We start from the raw sequence: 22,566 nt of genomic DNA, 5'->3' as shown, positions 1-22,566 counted from the left end.
ATATACACAAGGAGGAATGAATTTTGCAAGGTCCTTCTTTCCTCTTTCAGCGATAACTAATGTTTGAAATATGGAGCCCAGAGAAATTCTCTTAATTTAAACATTACTTTCCTCTTAGTACTGCTGAAACAATGAACTAGTAAAATTCAAAGGGAAAGTGTAGAAAGTGGGTCTCAATACAAATCAACTCAATCACAAGGACAGGTATTCCCACATTTAGTTTTTTATTGTATTGCACAAAGTATCTACGCAATGCAGGGACATCGCTACATTCCCTGGAATACTATCTTCTGCAGCACAATCTCATTTGAGCATTGTGATAGTCAGTGCCTTCCTCTAAAACATAAAATAATCCATTGCAAAATGTAACATTTGTGTGACAGCATCAAGAACTGAAAGAACAAAGCTAAAGGATCAAATACATTTTTTTCCTGCACACACACACAAATATACAATTTATACAAATGCTTTCCAAGAAAATGCCAAGCAACAGCTTTCTGGTGCAATCCTGTATGTATGTAGAACCTACAATTAAAAGTCTAATGTGCATAAAAATAGATTCCAGCTCCTAAAATAATTTAATTGCAACTGCAGTTTGACACTTCATCTTTTTAAACCGGATTTCCTAAGACTCAATACATTTGAGTTAGCACTGGAGGCTCAAGTAATTTCTATGGCACCATTGTATTGGCTACATATACTTTCCATAATAGGGTCAGTTCTTGTCCCCCACTTTTCTCTACAGATAGGAGTATCAAAGTGAGTTACAATCACCTTCACCTCCTCTCCCCACAACAAGCACGCTGTGAGGTAGATGGGAGCTGAGAGAATGTGACTGACCCAAGGTCACCCAGCAGGTTTCACGAGTGGGAGCAGGGAATCAAACCCAGTTCTGTCAGATTCTGTGCTTAACCACTACACCACACTGGCTCTCTATTTTCCATATTAGTTGAACAAAAAAAGAAAAGGCCATTCCCATCTGAGTACATACTTATGTTTCAACACTGAGGAATAACAGTGCAACAAGAATGAAAAACATTGCTAATATTAAACAATTCTACCATTCTGGGAAGGAGAGGAGTTACATATTAAGTAATGCTGAATTCATTAACATTTAACCTTCACTTCATAAATCTTCTGCTGAGTACATACAGGATCCTGGAGAAAAAAGATCCTGAAAATGAACTGGATTAACTTAGAGTTTGCCCAAGTATTATGTTGACAACGAGTTTTAGTTCTTATAAAACATTTTACATTTGGAAGAAAATTATGTCCCCTTGATGTAAGACATTTGCCATGTTAAAAAATCATGGACATTAAGTAAAAAAATATTTCATTCTAGAAAACTTGTCAACTGCAAAGAGAATTGATTTTATATAGATAGAAGGTACAACAGTCAAAGTTAAGCATGTTTAAGTCTCCCACTGAAATCAGCAGATATGAAAGCCCTATGCTATACATGTTTACTGAGAAGTAATTCTCACTGAGTTCAAGAAGTCTCATTTCCCAGGGAGTTTGTATAGGAGGACTGTGGTTTCAAGTGCTTAGCTTTTGCTGGATGATGCCCTTACATTTCAGTTGTATTATCATGAAGTGAAAAGAGTAACATGTTCTATGATTTGTTTTTGTCCATTACATTGAGCACTTCATCCAAAAGTGAGGGCCCCAGATCAATCTGGAGAGACAGGAGGGGCTCAGCCAGATCTGAGAGGGATTCTTCAGATTTTACTTGAGTCTTGGTTAAATCACATGAAAGATGGCCATTGTCAAATAAGTCCTCTGTTTGCCATTCAGTGTATTGTTCTGAAAGGCTGGATGAATGACTGTCTCTTCCGTTAGCATAATGCGATGTTGGGACGTTCCGCTGCCATGTGATGTCATCTTTGTATATTTTCCCATTCTCTAACTGTTTGCTCTTCTCCTGCAACTTTTCTTCCATTACAGGCTCACAACTGTGTCTGGGATTCCTTAACGGCCCCAAAGAGTCCTGCTTTGAATAAAATGTCACCGGTGACAACAAGGGCAGCATGAGGGCTTGAGAACCACCGATGGCAGGAAGTGATATGGCATTTTTAAGCACCGGGGAAGGAGTTTCAGTAAACACAGAGTCAGAAGTGCTGTTTGCCCTCAGGAACTCATTGTGCCCTCCACACTGACTGCCTGTTGATTCTCCCTCATTCCCAGGTAAGAGCTCATAATTTCCTTGCAGAAATGAGATGTCTCCAAAAACGTCATGTTGTCCTTCTTTCCCAATATGAATTGTGTGGCGAAAATCACCCAGAGGTGGGCTGATCATGTCAGGAGACAGAATGTCCCTCAACTTGAATTTCTTCCCTTTCTTATTGTTGCCAGCTTTCAGGTAGATGGGTGTCTTTGCTGGCATCTTTTGGTGGTGCTCGACAAAGCCTGGCTTACAAAGGAAGAATTATAAACATCAAACAAACAAACAAACAAAAAAACAGTCCACAAATATGAGGTCTTCTTCTCCAGAAAAATCTTAAGTGTTTTCTTCTTCACATTATTGACCAGTGATTCTTTCAAGTAACAGAAATCTGGAACTTAGAGAACTTCAGTGTAGGTTTCCTCCTCCAGGTTCAATGGCTGACACTCTGCCAAGATACAAGAGAGCTCTCCCTTACTTCCAGGACTTCAGAAACCTGCATGAGAAACAAAACAAATTATTATTAACTGCTTCTTCATGGTTCAAGCAGTCTCATATTTGCACAAACAATCAGTAATGTTCCTGACAGTTCCAGCCTGGAGATTAGCCCTATGATGTGGCTTCCCTTCATTAGGCAGGATAAAGGGAGTCATCTAACAAGAGCCAACTAACCCTTTTCCTGACTGTGTACATTTTTTAAGTCAGAGCTCCTTAGACGTGGTTGCCAAACACAATTCATTTAATAAGCTCAGTATTTTGGTTCCTCATTCGGTCATTTTCTAGCTCAGTGCAAGGCAAAGTCCACACCTCTTTGGACATTCCAAAAGCACTTCTAAACATGAACCCCAAAGTCCTGCCAACATAAAAACAGAGATTTTTAAATAGATATTTGCAATGTAAAGCAGTAATATCTTTGTATGCATACTAGGAAAGCTGATACTGTTTTAACAGATGCCTACAAATTTTGGAGTGTATCTCGGCAATAAGTTCAAAATGTGCCCTTACCAACCCTTCAGCCTTGGTTGCTGTCTGACAAGCCCTGATTCACAAACTAAACACACAGCATCAATTGACTAAATAGCAGCAGCAACAAAAAGAAGGGATGCTACAAGACAACCCGTCCTAATACAAGAACCTGGCACACTGAGGAGGATTCTGGTAGGAGACACCAGGTCTGTCCATCTTAAATGTACAGATGTGTTTATACATCCCTTGCCACCAAACAGTGCAATCGTGAACAAAAGGTGTAACTTTGCTTAAGACTGTAAAGAATGTTATCTGCATATGATGTTAGGACTCCAGAGATCAACACAATTTGGTCTGTGCTACAATTAGAAACTAAGCTGCTGATTACAGTTGAATCTTACATATAAATTATAGGAATTAAACATGTAAAAGAATATTAAGTAATGTTCGTTTTACTCATGGGAAGACAACACCAAAGTCCAAAATTCAACAGCACACATAGCCTTCTCATTCCCATGCACAGCCAGAAGTAATTGTTCAGCAGCTCACAACAGACAATCCTTCACATACCCTCTGTTCTGTCTCTGAATACTGGCTGCTGGGACAAATATAGGAGGCTGTTATACTTATGCCTTAGTTGTAACTTCCCAGGGCTGTTTTTAAAGCAATTTGCCAATAGCTTGGGGTGTCCCCACCATCAGAAATGTGTGTGGCTTCTAGGGACAGAGTCTTCTCAGTTATGAAGCCCAGACTGTGGAATTACTACCCCAGACACATCTGTCAGGCACCTACTTCATTGACTTTTCAACATCAGCTTACATCTTTGTAATTCCCTGCAGTTTCTGGCATTTGGCTGGCAGTGTTTGGACAGATTAATGTTTTTTGCTGCTGTTTTCTTTTTCAATAGCTATTTTAAAAAATTATTCTTGCTTTTATAAGACTTTATAAAACTTTATAAGAATGTTTTATATTTGACATTTTGATCTGCATAATGGAAGGGAAAAATGATCCCCCCCTTTTTTAAAAAAAGAACAGATTGGGCTGCTCACAGATGCAAACAGACTACTAGGTTGGATGGACAAGTGACTTGTCCAAAAGATGCAAACTTACTACAAGAAAGCAGTTGGGTCTTAGCCCCCAAATATCAAATCCCTTCTTCGAGTCAGCATTTGCTGCTTGTATTATGCTACCAACAACAACCTTTTACAGCATTAGACCCTTCCAAGTTCACTGATGTCAATGGGTTTAGAAAGGTACACATCTCCACTGCTTAGAAATGCACTGTACACTACCCATTACAGAATTAAACAAGTAATCTATTCATAATGAACACTATTAAGAAACTGGGATCCAAAATTTATGTCCACCATGAATTTTCTGGATGTGTGTCTTAAGAGGTCTCCTTTGTTTAACCCTTTTACAAACTTTATAAGATTTAGTGGTTATTCTAAACTGCCAGATGTCTTGAAGTTTCTACAAGCAGGACATGACAGCAATAGCCTTGTCATTCATCTCAAAAAAACAGTTAAGAGGCACACAACGGCTGAAAACAGAGGCTCCATGTAGCCATCATAGCTAATAGTTGTTGATGGACTTATCCTCCATTAATCCCTTTTTAACACTATCTAAGAACAACTCATACATTAAGGAGTACAGGTTGGTCAAAGGTCCCCATGCTGTCTGATAAGTATATATGAACTAAGAGTTCTCCTCCATTTCTAGGCACATATTGCCCAGTGTAGATTGTGAGCATGGTGCACATAGATAAGGGCTTCACTCTTCTCCTTCACACCATTTTTTTGACCTGCAAAGGTCTGGGGTGTGCTATTTGGTCCAAGAGAGAAACTCACACGTAAATTCATGTGTTTCCCCAACTGGAGTTGCCAAGAGGCCTGCATCAAAATGTTCTGTCCCTTTTACAGAAGCATAGTGTGTAGAAATAGAAGGCTAGAGCTGCAAAAGGAAAATATGAAGTTTCTTTTCCATACATGACATAGTCTTGGTCTGAACTGTGCACAGCACACAAAGGCCTAACGGAGAATTCACAACTCCCACACATGGCATAGTCTTGGTCTGAACTGTGCACAGCTCACGAAGGCCTTAAGGAGAATCCACAACTCATGCCCACTTGTCACACAGGACAAAAAGATGAGGATGAGAAGCCCTGATCTAGTAAGGTCATAGTCTTTTACAGTTAGGGTTACCAACTGGCCTTGAGAACAGGGTCTATGAGAAACTGAAGCATTTCATAGCATGGAAGTAAATAACATGCATTTCAACCTCTATTAAAGAGAGAGGACATTTTTTTCTCCAGTAAGTTTCCAGCCTTACTCACTACATAAACCACAACCAGCCAGGCTTAAAGTGCTTCCGAGCATCTGCAATGTGCCTTTCTTTTATTAAAACCCTCTTCCTCACAAAACCCAGAAGCACACATTCTGCCTCCGCACCATCACATATTAGCAAGCAGTACCCATCACCATATGTTAAACACACAGAATCAGAAAGGTTTACAGGCAGGACTGAAATAACTGGAATGATGCAATGTAGGTTGGGAAGAGAGTTTGAAGTTGCTAATCAATCCATGTGGGTAGCCAGCTGGTCTGAAGCAACAGAACCCTGTTAGAGTTCAATGGCACCTTTAAGACTAACAAGATTTATTTCTGAGAATCCACAAACTGTTTTTATCACTGGACACCATATGCAAAAATCAGTCTCCCTCAGTCCCCTCAAAATCCTTGAACAGCTTAGCAAGTCAACAGATAGGGAATTTCCTTAGAAACACAGCAATCATATATGCTTATTATATTGTAGGCAACCTTGAGCTCTCATGGAAGAAAATTGGCTAATAAGTGTTTTGAACAAATAAAATGTGCTTATTATTTAGGAATAAATTCCAGTGGACTGAATGGGACTTGCTTCTTAGTAAACATGCACAGGATTATTCTGAGGCCTTTAAGAAGAGCCCTGTTGAATTCAATCTACTCCAGCATTTTTGGCTAACCAGATGTCCCCTGGAAGCCCACAAGCAAGACATAAATGCAACAGCCTCCCCTGCTGTTCACCTCTGCAAAAATGGTATTTAGCAGTATACTGCCTCTGAACATGGAAGTTCTATTCAGCAACTATGGTTAACAGCCATTGTCAGACCTAACTTACAGGGCTTTTTTAATAGCAGGAACTCCTTTGCATATTAGGCCACACACCCTTGATGTAGCCAATCCTCCAAGAGCTTACAGGGCTCTTAATACATGGCCTACTGTAAGCTCCAGGAGGATTGGCTACATCAGGGGTGTGTGGCTTAACATGCATAAGAGTTCCTGCTACAAAAAAAGCCCTGCTAACTTCCATTAATCTGTCTTTTAAAAAAGGAGGCTTGGATGGTGATGTCTTCCATATGGGTTATCTGGAGTTCAATGCTTTTGGGAAGTGAGTTTTCTTCCTGCTTCCCCACAGCATTATGGTGCACTCAGGAACACCCAGGGGTTTCCACAGCTTTTCTCCAATCTTACTCAAATCTGATTTACTCTGAAGTTTTGGGAAAGATTGCAGTAAAAACTGGATGGCTGCTGTGGGTGAGAAAATTCTGATTCTGTCCCTTTTACATATTCCCTGACCTTGTCCCTGTGGCTACCATCCCTCCCCACCCCCACCCCCTGCTCCCAGTGTCTGTGGCTTTTATTCAGCAACAGAATATTGTTATACTGATATACCACTGTAACAACAGCTGTAGCATGTTTACCAAATTCTCAGCTTTAACTTTTTTTTGGTAAATAGTAAGCTTAGTCCCCTTTGTGGAGATGCATGGGGTTATTTTTGTGGATTTGTGTGTGGATTTTAATAGTTTTAAAATATGATTTTATTATGTATGATTTAATTTGTTAGTGCCATGGTGGTCTTTGTGAGAGCAGAAAGACAGAATATAAATTTTGTAAAATAAATAAATAAAAATCTAAGGAAAAGGCATCTGCACCAGTAACAGAGAAACCACAAAATCCCATTCCTGTATGGAAGACACACCAGTGAATGATCTGCTGTATCAAACCAGAGAACTTTGCTTGTATAGAGGGGTTTTATACATTTGAAACTGACTAATGCCTTACTGTTGAGACTCTTCCGTTGTAGACCTTTGGTGATAAAGTCACAAGGCAGTGGCAGTAAGATCTAAGATGAGTGTGTTTCAACAGTGCAAATCACCTCTACACAAGAGATGTTTCCCCCTTCTAATACACTGGAGCATACACCACTTAGCCTTTTTTTTAATGGAGGGGGTAATCACATGGTGGTAGATGCTCTCGGCTTAAGGACATCACAGCCAACATTTAAGTCGACTCATTTATAAGACAAGCAATGTAGATTTTATTTACATTCTATTTTGCTGTATAAAAAGTCTTCAAAGCTAACAAATATTACAAATAATAAGATATAAGGATTACATCTTCCTAAATCCATTTAAATCAGTGGGCTTGGGAGGATGTAGTTCTGTTTAGAGCTGTACTGTAAATGCAAAAACTTTATAAAACATAATAAAATTTAAGCAGCAGAGGAGCAATAAATCAAGCAACAGTCCCTTAATGTCAGAAACAGCAAAAAAAAGAAAGAAAAGAAAGAAAATGAAAAAGCCTTGAAGAACAAAAAAAAAATCTAACTCAGTGTGTTAAAGAATACACTACTTATTTAAATCAGTATGGAAAGTGAATTTAAAAATAACCCAGTATTCTAAGGGCCCTCTTTCCAACCACCCATCTAGCACTTTGGTTGCCAGCAGGTCTGGAAAAAAGTGTCCTGTCCTTTTTAATAGTGGCTTAGTGTGTAGAAATGGGCAGCTGAAGCTTTTCATGGCCTACATGTAACTAACATCTCATTACACTTCTATTAAAGGGATAGGACATTTATATTAAAGGGACAGGACATTTGTTCTCCAGGCATTTGGCAACTAGGGCCTCCAATCACAATCCTAAATCTCAGCAGATTTGTACTGCAGAAAGGAATCCTAAAAACATTCTGATCCAAAATAATATAGTGCTTTATATCCCAAAGCCATCACCTTGAACTGTGCATAAGAGGAAACAGATATTTATTCAAAAACCTACCGTCCATATCCTTGTAGTCTTGTGGAAGCATCTGGAACCATGTCAAGGTCTAACACACTAGAAGAGCAGAACAGATAAGACAGCATTAGCTCTCCCTATGCTTTTATAGCTGCAAAACCCCTCCTGCCCCCAGACTCACCAGGTATAGTTGCTTGGCTACTGATTGGCTTACTTAAAATCATTCCATTGGGACTCCTGAAACTATCCCTGAAGACCTGATCTGATTTAATTTGATTAAAAGCTTTTTTTCCCTTTTATTGCTCCCCTGAGTATCTTTGTCACTCTATGGATTGAATTACTGGAGAAAACAACTGGCAGTTGAAGTTATCTTATCACAACTGCATAAGATGGAAGCTTCAGTCTGGCCTCCCCCTCAGGGTTGCATTCAGCTGATTTATTTATTTTTGCATTACACTGGATGCTTCAACCACAACCTAGGGCGGAAGAGGAAGACATTTCTTTTGCTCTTTCTCTGTAGCCATAACTAGAGACTGGATAACTAGGCTGGTTAGATAGGTGCCAAGAAAACATTTCCTTTCTTTTTTAAACAAGATGGGTAGCTGTGCTAGTCTGTTTGCAGCAGCAGAAATGAGCAAGAGTCCAGTAGCACCTTAAAAATTTGTGCCAGGGAATGAGTTTTCGTGAGTCACTGCTTACTTATCTGACATCTTTAGACCAGGGGTGTCAAACATGCGGCCAGCGGGCCAGATCTGGCCTGCAGAGGGCTCCAATCAGGCCCTCCTGCAGCTGGCTGTGGTCTGCTTCAATCTCCCTTGCCTGCTGTATTCAGTTGCCATTTTGTGTTTCTCTCCAGTGATCAGTCAGCCAACAAAGCAGCCTTTCATGGCTCTTTCTCTCCCCCCTCCCTTTTCCCAAAGGGAGGAGGAAAGGGGAGGAACCTCAGCCAATGAAAGAGCCTAGCTCTATAGCTCTGCTGGGTGATTAAGTTTGCCAGACTCAATTAATCACCCTGAAGAGCTAATGAGCCCAGCCTCTCTTCCATCCTGGCTGAGGCTTCTCCCTTTCCTTGTGCCCTGGGGGAAGGAAAGAGACAGAGTTTCCTTTGTCCACTCCTCACCATCAGGAGAAATACAAAGAGCACTTTTAAGACTAGTGAAGTTTTATTGAAGGCATGAGCTTTTTGCCTTGCTACAGAGAGAGAGAGAGGGAGGGAGGGAGATTTGTTGGGCTTGTTATGGGTGCAGCTAGGTTCCCCTCATCTTTTTTATTGTATTCATGCCCTCCAGTCTTTCTGAATAGGAAAGTATGTGAACTATTTAGAAGAGAAATAACAAGCTAGCATTAGGCTGAGTGTATGTGTATCTAGCCCAGATTTACCCAGGAAATTTCCACTGATTTTTCTTTCACATTTTCCTTTGATTGGGGATCTTGAATTTAGACTTCCTAGATAGTAGGCTGATACTAATCATTGCACTAATCATTGCACATGGCTGTCTCTGTTCTTGTACTGCCACATAGGAGTTGTTGTTATTTTTCTGGAGAAGACTATAGCTTTACAGACAAGCACATAGACCTCAGTCTGTGCCATGGTACCTTCACATAATCTTGACCAGCACATGAAGCAACTTATGTACAAAAGCTCACAATGCCCAGCTGCTTCATGTTTTCCTCTGAGTCTGAGGCTCAACGCATTGACTATGAGATCTTTGTAATGAATGTCAATAAATCAAAAGTAGGTTTGCAACTTATAGATGTGCACACTTGAACAACACTTGAACAGCATATTCAAGATTGGTATAGCACAGACATTGTCTGCAGTTTTTGATGCAATAATTCATAGCAAGAGATGACATCAAACTGTAAAACAAAATATTGCAAAAGTGCTAATGTTTTAAGTAAGAAAAAAATTGTTTGTCTGCGCCCCCTTTATAGTTTATATGTCCACTACCTGGCATTACATTTTATGACACACATGGCCCGGCCCAACAAGGACTCATTTATGTCAAATCTGGCCCTCATAACAAATGAGTTCGACACCCCTGCTTTAGACTATTTGTTAGTTTTTAAGGAGTTTACTGGACTCCTGCTCTTTTCTGAGGCTTGCTGGTAGAGTTCAGAGGTCATACAGAGACCCATTCACATAGTCATCTGAAGGCCTCAGATTCAGTGGAAGCTCACAGGAGTGCAGCTCCTGAACCTTTCTGAGAATTCTACCTCCTCCTTCTGAATGTTATACCCTTTTGTCCATTGAATAGTATTACAGCTGCATGACAATCCCTGGATGAGCTCCACCACCTATTTTTCTACAAAATGACCCCTGGTCATCTGTATATGCTGATTCTGTGGTACAGACAGGCAGGGCCCCCTGAAATTTATTTAATGTTCTCGTCCTTTCTCCAAGCTGCTCATGGTGATGTTTTAATCTCACAACAATTCTGTGAGATAGGTTGAGCTGAGCATGCTGGACACTCATTTTGCCCAAACCAAGTTTAGGTGCTGATAATGAAACAGCCAGCAACATAATTCCTGCAAGGTGCAGCCACCTTTGGAATAGATGTGTACAGATCTTAAATACAGGTAGGAATTTGCAGCTTTCCCCCTGACAACAGTAGTCTCCTCTAAAGAGTGCTTTTTGATTTAGAAAAAAAAAAAACTGGGGGAGGGAAAGGCAGTATAGATATCCATAAAATTATGCATGATGTGGAGAAAGCAAAAGGAGGGAGCTTTTTCTCCCTCTTCCATAATATTAGAATTCAGGAGTATGCCATGAAGTTGCTGAGTAGCAGATTCAGGACAGACAAAAGGAAATTCTGCGCATAGCACACAATTTATTAATGTAATTCAGTGCCACAAGATGTAGCAATAGCCACTGTTTCAGACAGCTTTGACAAGGGACTAAAAGCAAGTTCATGGAAGGCAGGTCTGTCAATGGCTATTAATCACAATGACTATATGGAACCTCCTTGTTCAGGGGCAGTGTACCTCTGAATAGCAGTTGCTAAAAGTGAGCAGAAAGAGAGCCTGTTCCCTACAAGTCCTGCATATGTGCTTCCAAAGGCATCTAGTAGGTTTGTCAGCCCCCAGGTCTCAGTGAGGGAACCCGAGGTTTTGCAGGCTCCTCCCTGCCGCCAGCCAGCTGGCCAGTGGAGGAAAGCCGGGCCCCAACAGCCTCCATGTGCCTTTAAATCTCTGCAGGCTTAAAAGACTGCGTAAAAGGTAAAGGCAGTCCCCTGTACAAGCACCAGTCGTTTCAGACTCTGGGGTGATGTTGCTTCAGTTTGGGACCTACCAGAATACAATAGGGCTTCTAAAGGGGGTTGGATTAGATGACCCCTTCCAACTCTACGATTAAGAACGTAAGAGAAGCCATGTTGGATCAGGCCAATGGCCCATTCAGTCCAACACTATCACACAGTGGCCAAAAAACCCAAGTGCCATCAGGAGGTCCACCAGTGGGCACTAGAAGCCCTCCCACTATGCCCCCCCCCCCCGCCGCCCAAGTACCAAGAATACAGAGCATCACTGCCCCAGACAGAGAGTTCCAACAATAAGCTGTGGCTAATAGCCACTGAAGGACCTCTGCTCCATATGCTTATCCAATCCCCTCTTGAAGCTGTCTATGCTTGTAGCCGCCACCACCTCCTGTGGCAGTGAATTCCATGTGTCAATCACCCTTTGCATGAAGAAGTACTTCCTTTTATCAGTTCTAACCTGACTGCTCAGCAATTTAATTGAATGTCCACGAGTTCTGGTATTGTGAGAAAGGGAGAAAAGTACTTCTTTCTCTACTTTCTCCATCCCATGCATAATCTTGTAAACCTCTATCATGCGACCCCTCAGTCGATGTTTCTCCAAGCTAAAGAGCCCCAAGCGATTCTATGAATGCAGTATTTATAGCTAAATATACAGAATAATCCTACAAGTCTAAGGAAACATCAAAGGTTGAAGAGAGAATATGTTCCAAAAGAGGGGAAAATATCATACTACTGATGAAAAATCTTGGACAAGCATAATCAGATATGGAATAAATTTTTGGATCTGAATAACAGACCAAGACAGCAATCCAGTACACACCTACTTGGGAGCAATACAAGTCGTACTTATTTTCCTGACTTAGCCTCACAGTCTCCTTCCCACCATTCCCCTATCCTATTTTTTTTTCTATTACTTTAAAGAAAATGTTGTTAGTGGTGTTTGGTCCGAGTGGGAAAGCTGCAAAAGGGTAATGGGAGAACTAGGATAGACTGAAAGGATATTTCAGGGTTCCTATTGGCTTTACTGCACTGTCAGTTTGAATGTAAGTACAACAAGCAGGGTTTGCTGAACGATCATTCAAAGTCATAGCTGGCCTTCTTACCCAGATTTCACTGCCTATATGGAGGCCAGCACATTGCTATTACATGCAGTGAAATGTTAATTTAAAGAGATGTCCAGCAAAACAGGAAAGAGAGCAGACATATTTTCATTCCGGGTTTTTTACATCCATTCCCCCATTCTAGCTATCAAACTTCACTGCCTCTTAAATTGTTCTGTTATACAGTGCTGTTTCCTAATTGTTCAAAAGAAATACTACCTCAGTAACGCTTGCATTGACCCCACTATTATTCCCATATTACAGCCAACTAAACTTGAGCCAAGACTTGAATCTGTGGCTTCTGGTCATGCTTATAATCAATAAGTGACATACAGTTCAATCATAAACAGAGGAGTTGCACATTTCCAAACCCACTGATTCAATGGACTGTGCAGAGCACAACTTTGTTTATCACTGGACCATTTAAGCTTCTAAATTATGAACCTTAAAAACATTTGAATACTTGCTGAAATTGAGCTACACAATTCATACTATCACATGGAGGAGCACCAATACTGTGAGTATACTAGGTAATACACAAATGCAAAGGAATAAGTATTGAATTAGACTGAAGATCAATTTCCAGATATCCATATGGATATTCATTCATTCATTTATTTCTTGCTTCTCTCTCCAGTGGGGACCCAAAGCGGCTTTCAACATTGTTCTCTTCTCTTCCATTTTACAACAACCAGTTGTCAGGTGGGTTAGGCTAAGCATGACCAGCCTAAGGTTCCCAAACAAGCTTCTGTAGCAAAGTATGGATTTGAATACTGGTCTCCTACATCCTAATTTGACACTCCAACCCAGTGGACACTTTGAATTCTGGCAGTGAGCACCAAGAAATGACTGCCACCAGAGGTGTAACCTACCACACAATGTCAGGGGCTGAGGTGATACATAACTCTAATTTTAACACTTTAATGTTTTAAGCAGAAGTGCTGCTTAACAGGACATCTCTTTAAATAAACACACCGTTTGAAAATATTTTCTTGCTTACACATTGCTCATCTCCTGTCACACAGTGAAGATCTTTATGCTGTAGTGGCACCTACTGTTGAAGGAACTTTTTAAAATGAATGTGCATAGTCAGATCTCTGATGGCCAATCAGAAGGTTTGCTGGGCAAAACCTCCATCTGGTCCCACCAACTTTCTAAAAACATTTGACAAGTGTTAAGGAAGAAGTTGACAGGTGCCATAACACCCACAGGCGCCATATCAGGGGCCTTTCCTCTAACCACTACATATACTACATATGGAACTTTATTGTCTTTGAAACTCATACTTCAAGTACTTTATCTTTTTATTTTTTACTCTGTAGTTGTGGTTAATATCAATGAATTTTAAAAGTTATTTGTTTTTGATTGTTCGTTATATGTATGTTTCTCTCATTGTTCAGGATGATCTTTCTATAAAGGCAATACGACTAGATCATAGTTAACGACTAGATCATAGTTTAGATAGTTTTGATTTCTTTGTTCATTGTATACATTATTCTGTCGCACTGTTTCTCTAACTCTGTAATCCAGAGTTGCTTCACTGTTTGTTGCATATATCATACTGTTTTATTGAGGGGTGGTGGCTCAGTGGTAGAGCATCTGTTTGGGAAGCAGAAGGTCCCAGGTTCAATCACTGGCATCTCCAAAAACGGGTCCAAGCAAACAGGTGTGAAAAACCTCAGCTTAAGACCCTGGAGAGCCACTGCCAGTCTGAGAAGACAATACTGACTTTGATGGACCAAAGGTCTGATTCAGTATAAGGCAGCTTCATATGTTTATTGCATGTAAAATACAGTTTTAGTGCACTGTATTCTAATCTGTAATCCTGTTTTCCTGCTGTTTATACTGATTATACTGTTTAGATTACATTTTCTTAAACTGTGTAATCCACCTTGAGTCTTAATGAGAAAGAAAAGCTATAAACTAATAAATGACATATACATGGTACTAGGAGTTTGCATTGAAAGCCATTCTTTTCTTGTAGTGCTGGAGTATGTGTGTGTGTAACAAATATAAGTAAAACCATCTCAATGTTGAAAACAAGCCACAAGTAGGGAAAAGTTTTAGTTACCTTTTCTAATAGATCCTTAGGTCTATTGAGAAGACAATACTGACTTTGATGGACCAAGGGTCTGATTCAGTATAAGGCAGCTTCATATGTTCAGCTTCATATGTCTCTGTTTTCTCACAAAATATACTGACTGCAACCCAATACAGAGAGTGGTGTTCTTCAGCCATTTTTTTCTCAATGGGCTTAAGCCAGTGATTCCTAATGGGATCCATACAGCTCCCTCCCCACGAATCCGGGAGGCACTCAAAACTTTTAGTTAGCAAATGGGGGGATCCTGGAGCAAATAATAATAATAATACCTTTTATTTATATCCCGCCCTCCCCGCCGAAGCAGAATATGGGGTTTTAGGTAATTCCCCTTTCTACCTGCAATGGTTTCTGACAGGAAATGAATAAGAGCTGTTCTGTACTACTCATGAAAAAAACCCAGATCCTAACTTTCTCCTACAGGTTCTTGAAAAAGGGTCACACAGCAATTAAAAAAAAAGGGAGCTAGCTGATGACTAGCCGCATAAGGATCTCACTGAATGTATGCTCCAGATCAGTGTAGCATGCACATACAGCATGAACAGAGTTGTCTTTTCTTGAGTACTGTACTTATATTCCAGTTTTTTGTTTGTTGCTTGGTGGCATTCAATTATTATGTTGTGTACTTTGTAGGCAGTAGTGAACGAAAGGTTAAGAATAATATCTCAGAATGTACTGATTTGTGGCCACTGTGCCAGGTGTGGTGGGCAAATTGCCTCTTGCAAGTTAAATTCTGAGTCTGACAGAATGAAGAGTGCTGATAAAAAACAGTACATGATCAAATTACAGTAGGTTGAATGGAAAACCTTCATGAATACATCAGTCATTGTGGGCTCACCAAAGAGAGATATGAGGCAAAGCCTCAAGGATAGCAAGGTTATACCCTCTGATAAAAAAGAGAAGTCTGTAATATCGTTGTACCATCTTTAGGATATTACTTAGAGGAAGTAGCACTATAAACTTCCTCCAAGGAAGTTAAGAATATCAGGATTCTCTCATACACAAACACACACAGAAGGGGGAAATTACTTGAGCCTCCAAGGACATCTAGTCCAACCCCTTGCACGATGCAGGAAATTCACAAATATCTCCCCCATGCCCCCAGTGACATTTGCTCCACACCTAGATGGTACTCCACCCCCCAAAAAAACTCAGCATTGAGGCAACCCTCTCATGATCTGCTCAAGTTCACTAAATCAGCATTGCTATCAGTTGGCCGTCTAACTTCTGTTTAAAAACCTCCAAAGAGGGAGAGCCCACCGCTCCCTGAAAAAGTCTATTCCACTGAGGAACTGTTCTAACTTCTATGTGGAAGAGAAACTTTCAAACTAATATGCTTGTTATTAACCTATGTTAAGATAAAAAATGACAATATTAAAGGCAATAAAAGTCCGTTTAGAAAAGCAAATATTTATGGAATAGGTTTTATAAATGGTAGTTAGTATTTTGCACTAATTATGCATATTACTGTTTTGCTGTTGACAACCTGTTGATCGGACTGCTGGGTTTTAAACTACCAAGTAGACACATTTTACTTTTTTGCATTTTTACATCTCAATGATTTGGGATTTTTATCTGAATCAAACTGTTACAGAGGAAGAAATCTATTTTTTGCTTCTTCCCACAGCTGCCTCCACCCAACAGGCCTTTCTCTTTCAGATTTGTATGGGACCCAACCAACTCACTATTACCAGGTAGAAAGAAGTCCCCCAATTTCATTGAAACTGTGGGCACTTTAATTGTGAGAAAGGGAGGTCAGGTCAGCGTCACGACATAATGGCTGACATAGGTGACAATTACAGAATGTGGGAAGATTCCAAGCCAAGCTCTTCCTGCATTCTGGCATACCTCCTGATTCAGTGATGTGGAAGAAAGCCAAGATTGGCATTGGAAGAGCAACAATAACACTGCTTAAATAGACTTTAAAATGGACTACCTCACTGCAGATTTCATTGGCCACGTAACTTGTTTCCTAAGATTTTACTTGAAATAAAACTATACAGTTATACAGCTGTGATTAATACACAGCAGTCATTTCTCCCAGGTTTCATGTGACAGATAGGACATAATATATGGCATTTATTGCACATACAATCTCAAAGAGGGTTAAATGTGAAGGAGGGCTTTGGAAGGGAGACTGAAGCAATTCTTGGCATGTCTCTCCCCCTACTCAAAGGTGAAAACTATGTACAAGTCTCTGCAAAATGTCAGTGCCACTTAGAACTTGCCTTCAAAATATAGATAGGGAAAGGCTGCATTAGAAAATGAAGCAGGTCTTGTTGCATCACAGTGGACATTGTATAGGGATAATATATATGACTGGTAAAAAGGTCAGCTTAATAATATAACATATTTTATATTATCACATGTATATTTTGAGGCCACAACACTTTAGTACAAAATTTTGCTTTGGAGTGGACTTCTCAAAGCCACAAAGACCACATACATTAACATGTGGAAGAAATCAGGTCAGAAGCCACTCAGAGGAATCTTGCAAGCTAGATGCAGAATGGATGACAATATTTATGTATTTAAAATACTTTATGCTGCCTAAAATACATAAAGAACTGTAGGGCCAAAAATGATATGGGGGTATGCTGGATGAAACAAAGAAGTCTCCACCAGCTGGTAAAATGCATCAATAGAGGGTGACAGATAAACTGTGCTGGGGAGGGAGTTCCAAACTTTTGGTGCCACAACAGAGAACGCCCTTTCTTGGGTCATCACCTCTCTAGGTGAGGCAACTGAAGCACGGTGAGGCAACTGAAGCACGGCCTCCAAGGATAACCAGAATTAGTGAGTAGGTTCATATGAGAGAAGGTGACCTTTAAGGTACATTGGTCCCAGGCCATACAGGGCTTTATGTCAAGGAAAGGAAAGGAAAGGTCCCCTGTGCAAGCACCAGTTGTTTGCCATTGAGGGGTGGTTTGCCATTGCCTTCCCCGGTCATCTACCCTTCCCCCCCAGCAAGCTGGGTACTCATTTTACCGACCTCAGAAGGGTGGAAGGCTGAGTCAACCTCGAGCCAGCTACCTGAAAACCCAGCTTCCGCCAGGGATCGAACTCAGGTCATGAGCAGAGCTTAGCACTGCAGCTTTAACACTCTGCGCCACAGGGCTCTTAATGTCTTTATGTCAATACAAGTACCTTAAATTGAGCCTGGAAGCTGCCTTCCACTTTTCTTAGCATTTTGTCTTTTCTAGTGACCCTTTTCTTCTCATAATATAACCAAAATATGACAGCTTCAGTTTAGTCATTTTAGCTTCTAGGGAGAGTTCAGGGTTGATTTGTCTTTTTGGTACCCACAGTATCCATAAAATTAGGGGAGGGATGGTGGCTCAGTGGTAGAGCATCTGCTTGGTAAGCAGAAGGTCCCAGGTTCAAACCCCAGCATCTCCAACTAAAAAGGGTCCAGACAAATAGGTGTGAAAAACCTCGGCTTGAGACCCTGGAGAGCCGCTGCCAGTCTGAGTAGGCAATACTGAGTTTGATGGACCGAGAGTCTGATTCAGTATAAGGCATGTTCATATGTTCTCATCCAACATCGCATTTCAAAGGAATCTACTTTCTTCGTGTCAGATTTCTTCATTGTCCAACTTTTACACTCACACACAGTAATGGGATAAACTACGGCATGAATTAACTTTATCTGCCAGCAACACATCCTTACACTTAAGAATCTTTTCTAGCTCTTTTGTGACTGTCCTTCCCAGGCTCAATCTCCTTCTGATTTCTTGGTTGCAGTCTCTCTTGCAGTTTATGATGGTGCTAAGGAACATAAAATCTTGAATAATTTCAGTTTCTTCATTGTCAACCTTAAAATTGCGTAATTCCTCAGCAGTCATTATTTTTGTCTTCCTGATATTTGACTGCAATCCTGTTTTAGCACTTTCTGCTATACATCTTAGCTGTATGTCTCATTAAATAAGAAAGGCCTATAGAGCTATCGCTCTTAAACAAAAGCATAAATTAAATAGTGTAGTGCATTCATTCTGTAAAACATTGGCAGTGCTGTTGTTTCTTTTTAATTGAAAAAGCAGGTACAGTGATCACACTCCTGACAAGCGCTTCAACAGAATTTTAGAAACCCACCAGTCAAAGATTATAGTTTAAAGAAACAAAAACTTTTTAATAGCAAGTACAGTAAAATCAGATCTGTCAAATGGAGCCCTCTGGAGGGAATAAAGTGTTTAATACTCCCTAACATTCCTATTGTGAATTTAGGACTTGGTTTAGATAAATGTCTTATTTATTTATTATTTACTTAAATTATTAAAAGCATTAATACCCTGCCTTAAATGGAAGGTTTCCAAGGCATCTTAGGAAATCCCAGTTAAACAGCAGTAGTTCCTCAACTGCCTGCCTTATAGCTTGGGATAAATGCAGCTCATCTTTGTATCTGCTACTCATCTTTGCCTCTTAATTATTTCAAATATTTATATCATGCCTTTCAAATGAAGCTGCATGTACAGGTATAAAGGAGCTCAGTCACAAATGGTTTTTCTGCCTTTTATTTTTTTTAATTATGACTTTTCTAGCAGACCTATTTAAATGCTGGCTGTTACATATCCTACAGTCAGACAGGACCAAACAGGGCTGCCAACCTGCAGGTGGGACCTGGAGTTCCCACTGATCTTCAGACTGTAGTGATCAATTTTCCTGGAGAAAATGGCAGCTTTGAAGGATGGATTCTATGATATTGCTTCCCTATTGAGCTCCCTGCCTTCTCTACCCCAAATTCTATCCTCCTCAGGTACCATCCCCAAATCTCTCGGAATATTCCAAGCCAGAGTTGGCACCCTAGGACAAAACATGGCACATTTGGTCCTAGGTAAGTGGAAAGGTGGCATAAAAGTTTTCTAGATAAACAAAATAAATAGGTACTGCCCTTTCCCCCAAGTGGTGTTTAAGGAACTTTTTCAACAGGGGAACAACATGATGAGGAAGAGGTAATTTCCCACAGCATCAATCCATAACATCTCTTTCCCTCGGTACTTTCTAGGGCCAAAAGGCACAGTGGAACACAATCATATGCATGTTTACTCTGAAGTAAGTTCCGCTATGCTCGATGGTACTCCTATGTAAGCGTGCCTAGGCTGTACTCTCTATCATGCAAGTCCAAAATCACATGGTTACAGTTTCCACTTCTCTTTAGGGACCCCAAGGCATTTAAATTTAGTTGTAGAGTTGCCTCCATTTATGTGATAAGAGACTCACTACTTTAAAAGTCTCCAAGGGAAATGCTGCACAGGTAGTTATGTATCCAGTTAAAAGCCCGGGCATGAGACCTTGCTTGCAATAGGTACTTCTGCTTCTGAAACAGTCAGGGAACCATTTTTACCTGTTCCCTGTAATCACTGTAAGAACATAAGAGAAGCCATGTTAGATCAGGCCAATGGCCCATCCAGTCCAACATTCTGTGTCACACAGCGGCCAAATATATATATATATATATATATATATATATATATATATATATATATATACACACACACATACACACTGTGGCTAATAGCCACTGATGGACCTCTGCTCCATATTTTTATCTAACCCCCTCTTGAAGGTGGCCATGCTTGTAGCCACCACCACCTCCTGTGGCAGTGAATTCCACATGTTAATCACCCTTTGGGTGAAGAAGTACTTCCTTTTATCCGTTTTAACCTGTCTGCTCAGCAATTTCATCGAATGCCCACGAGTTCTCGTATTGTGAGAAAGGGAGAAAAGTACTTCTTTCTCTACTTTCTCCATCCCATGCATTATCTTGTAAACCTCTATCATGTCACCCCGCAGTCGACGTTTCTCCAAGCTAAAGAGCCCTAAGCGTTTCAACCTTTCTTCATAGGGAAGGTGTTCCAGCCCTTTAATCATTCTAGTTGCCCTTTTCTGAACTTTCTCCAATGCTATAATATCCTTTTTGAGGTGCGGCGACCAGAACTGCACACAGTACTCCAAATGAGACCGCACCATCAATTTATACAGGGGCATTATGATACTGGCTGATTTGTTTTCAATTCCCTTCCTAATAATTCCCAGCATGGCGTTGGCCTTTTTTATTGCAAACGCACACTGCCTTGACATTTTCAGTGAATTATCTACCACGACCCCAAGATCTCTCTCTTGGTCAGTCTCTGCCAGTTCACACCCCATCAACTTGTATTTGTAGCTGGGATTCTTGGCCCCAATGTGCATTACTTTGCACTTGGCCACATTGAACCGCATCTGCCACGTTGACGCCCACTCACCCAGCCTCAACAGATCCCTTTGGAGTTCCTCACAATCCTCTCTGGTTCTCACCACCCTGAACAATTTAGTGTCATCCGCAAATTTGGCCACTTCACTGCTCACTCCCAACTCTAAATCATTTATGAACAAGTTAAAGAGCATGGGACCCAGTACCGAGCCCTGCGGCACCCTACTGCTTACCGTCCTCCACTGCGAAGACTGCCCATTTATACTCACTCTCTGCTTCCTATTACTCAGCCAGTTTTTGATCCACAAGACCTGTCCTTTTACTCCATGACTCTCAAGCTTTCTAAGGAGCCTTTGATGAGGAACTTTATCAAAAGCTTTCTGGAAGTCAAGGTAAACAACATCTATCGGGTCTCCTTTGTCCACAAGTTTGTTTACGCCCTCAAAGAAATGCAACAGGTTAGTGAGGCAAGATCTTCCCTTACAGAACCCATGCTGAGTCTTCCTCAATAACCTGTGTTCATCAATGTGCCTACTCATTCTGTCCTTGATAATGGTTTCTACCAACTTTCCCGGTATTGAAGTCAGACTGACTGGCCTGTAATTTCCTGGATCTCCTCTGGAACCCTTTTTAAAGATGGGGGTGACATTTGCTACCTTCCAGTCCTCAGGAACAGAGGCAGATTTCAATGAAAGATTACAGATTTTTGTTAGAAGATCCACAAGTTCAACTTTGAGTTCTTTCAGAACTCTCGGATGTATGCCATCCGGACCCGGTGACTTATTAGTTTTTAATTTGTCTATCAGTTGTAGGACCTCCTCTTTTGTCACCTCAATCTGACTCAGGTCTTTCAACACCCCTTCCAATATTAGTGGTTCTGGGGCGGGCAAACACTTCTCATCTTCCACGGTGAAGACGGAGGCAAAAAATGCATTCAGCTTCTCAGCCATTTCCCCATCCTCCTTCAGTAATCCTTTTACCCCATGGTCATGGTAGTCCATTTCAATCCCCGTGATCATTAAGATGTTCACTAGTCCACAGGGACACAATTTCAAGGGTCATAGACAGTAGAATGCAGCAGGAAAGAGTAGCAGGAAAGGAGGAAAAAGCTGTCATGTATACAGCGCAGGTCCCCTCTCCCCACATAGGATTCAAGCTACTTGCTGGGAAGGAGGGGGACAGAAAGCATGTCTATACAGTTGATGGCCTTCCATCTTATCCCAATAAACTATTGAAAAACGTAACTGGACTACTGAGCAAATAGATGATGTTGAGGAAACTAGTGGTGAAGCTGCAGTACTGCAGTTTGAGTTCTTTGCTCATGACCTGAGTTCGATCCCAGTGGAAGCTGGGTTCAGGTAGCTGGCTCAAGGTTGACTCAGCCTTCCATCTTTCTGAGGTCGGTAAAATGAGTACCCAGCTTGCTGGGGGGGAAGTGTAGATGGCTGGAGAAGGCAATGGCAAACCACTCTGTAAAAAGTCTGCCATGAAAACATGAGGCGATGTCACTCCAGAGTTGCTTGCCTTCCTATGATAACCCAAACTGTGAAACCCTGCCAAGTGGAGATGCCTCTCTAAAGTTGTATTCTTAGCATCCACTCAGACCTCTGCTTTCATGGATGGACTGAGCCTGAAATATTTTACTTTTGTTCTGTCACTATCTTTGGGAGACCTTAGGGCCAAAATAAACTAAACCTTGGGAGATCCATGACTGGATAGCCAGAGCTTTTTTTTTTAACTGGT

General features: G+C 40.8%; 1 protein-coding gene across 4 annotated transcripts in view; it reads right to left on the bottom strand.

Moving 5' to 3' along the window:
- Positions 1-207: 207 nt before the first annotated feature.
- The window catches only part of CDC42EP3 (CDC42 effector protein 3), a 39,047-nt gene continuing 16,688 nt past the window's right edge, over positions 208-22,566 (bottom strand). The window contains exons 1-3 of one of the 4 annotated variants that reach the window (XR_009555682.1): positions 8,878-9,070; positions 8,221-8,277; positions 208-2,657 (exon numbers count right to left, since the gene is read on the bottom strand). Coding sequence is in view for 1 of the 4 variants with exons in the window: in XM_060244321.1 (XP_060100304.1) it covers positions 1,613-2,383 (771 nt within the window). In the remaining 3 variants the exon portion in view is untranslated. Of the gene's footprint in view, positions 2,658-8,220; positions 8,278-8,877; positions 9,071-22,566 lie in introns of those variants that run through there. The other 3 variants (XR_009555681.1, XM_060244321.1, XR_009555683.1) reach the window with 3 other exon arrangements.

The sequence above is a fragment of the Heteronotia binoei genome, chromosome 1, assembly GCF_032191835.1.
Source record: "Heteronotia binoei isolate CCM8104 ecotype False Entrance Well chromosome 1, APGP_CSIRO_Hbin_v1, whole genome shotgun sequence".
Taxonomy (NCBI): Eukaryota; Metazoa; Chordata; class Lepidosauria; order Squamata; family Gekkonidae; genus Heteronotia; species Heteronotia binoei.
The sequence above is the reverse complement of the archived record's forward strand: the minus strand, read 5'-3'. Positions and strand labels throughout refer to the sequence as shown.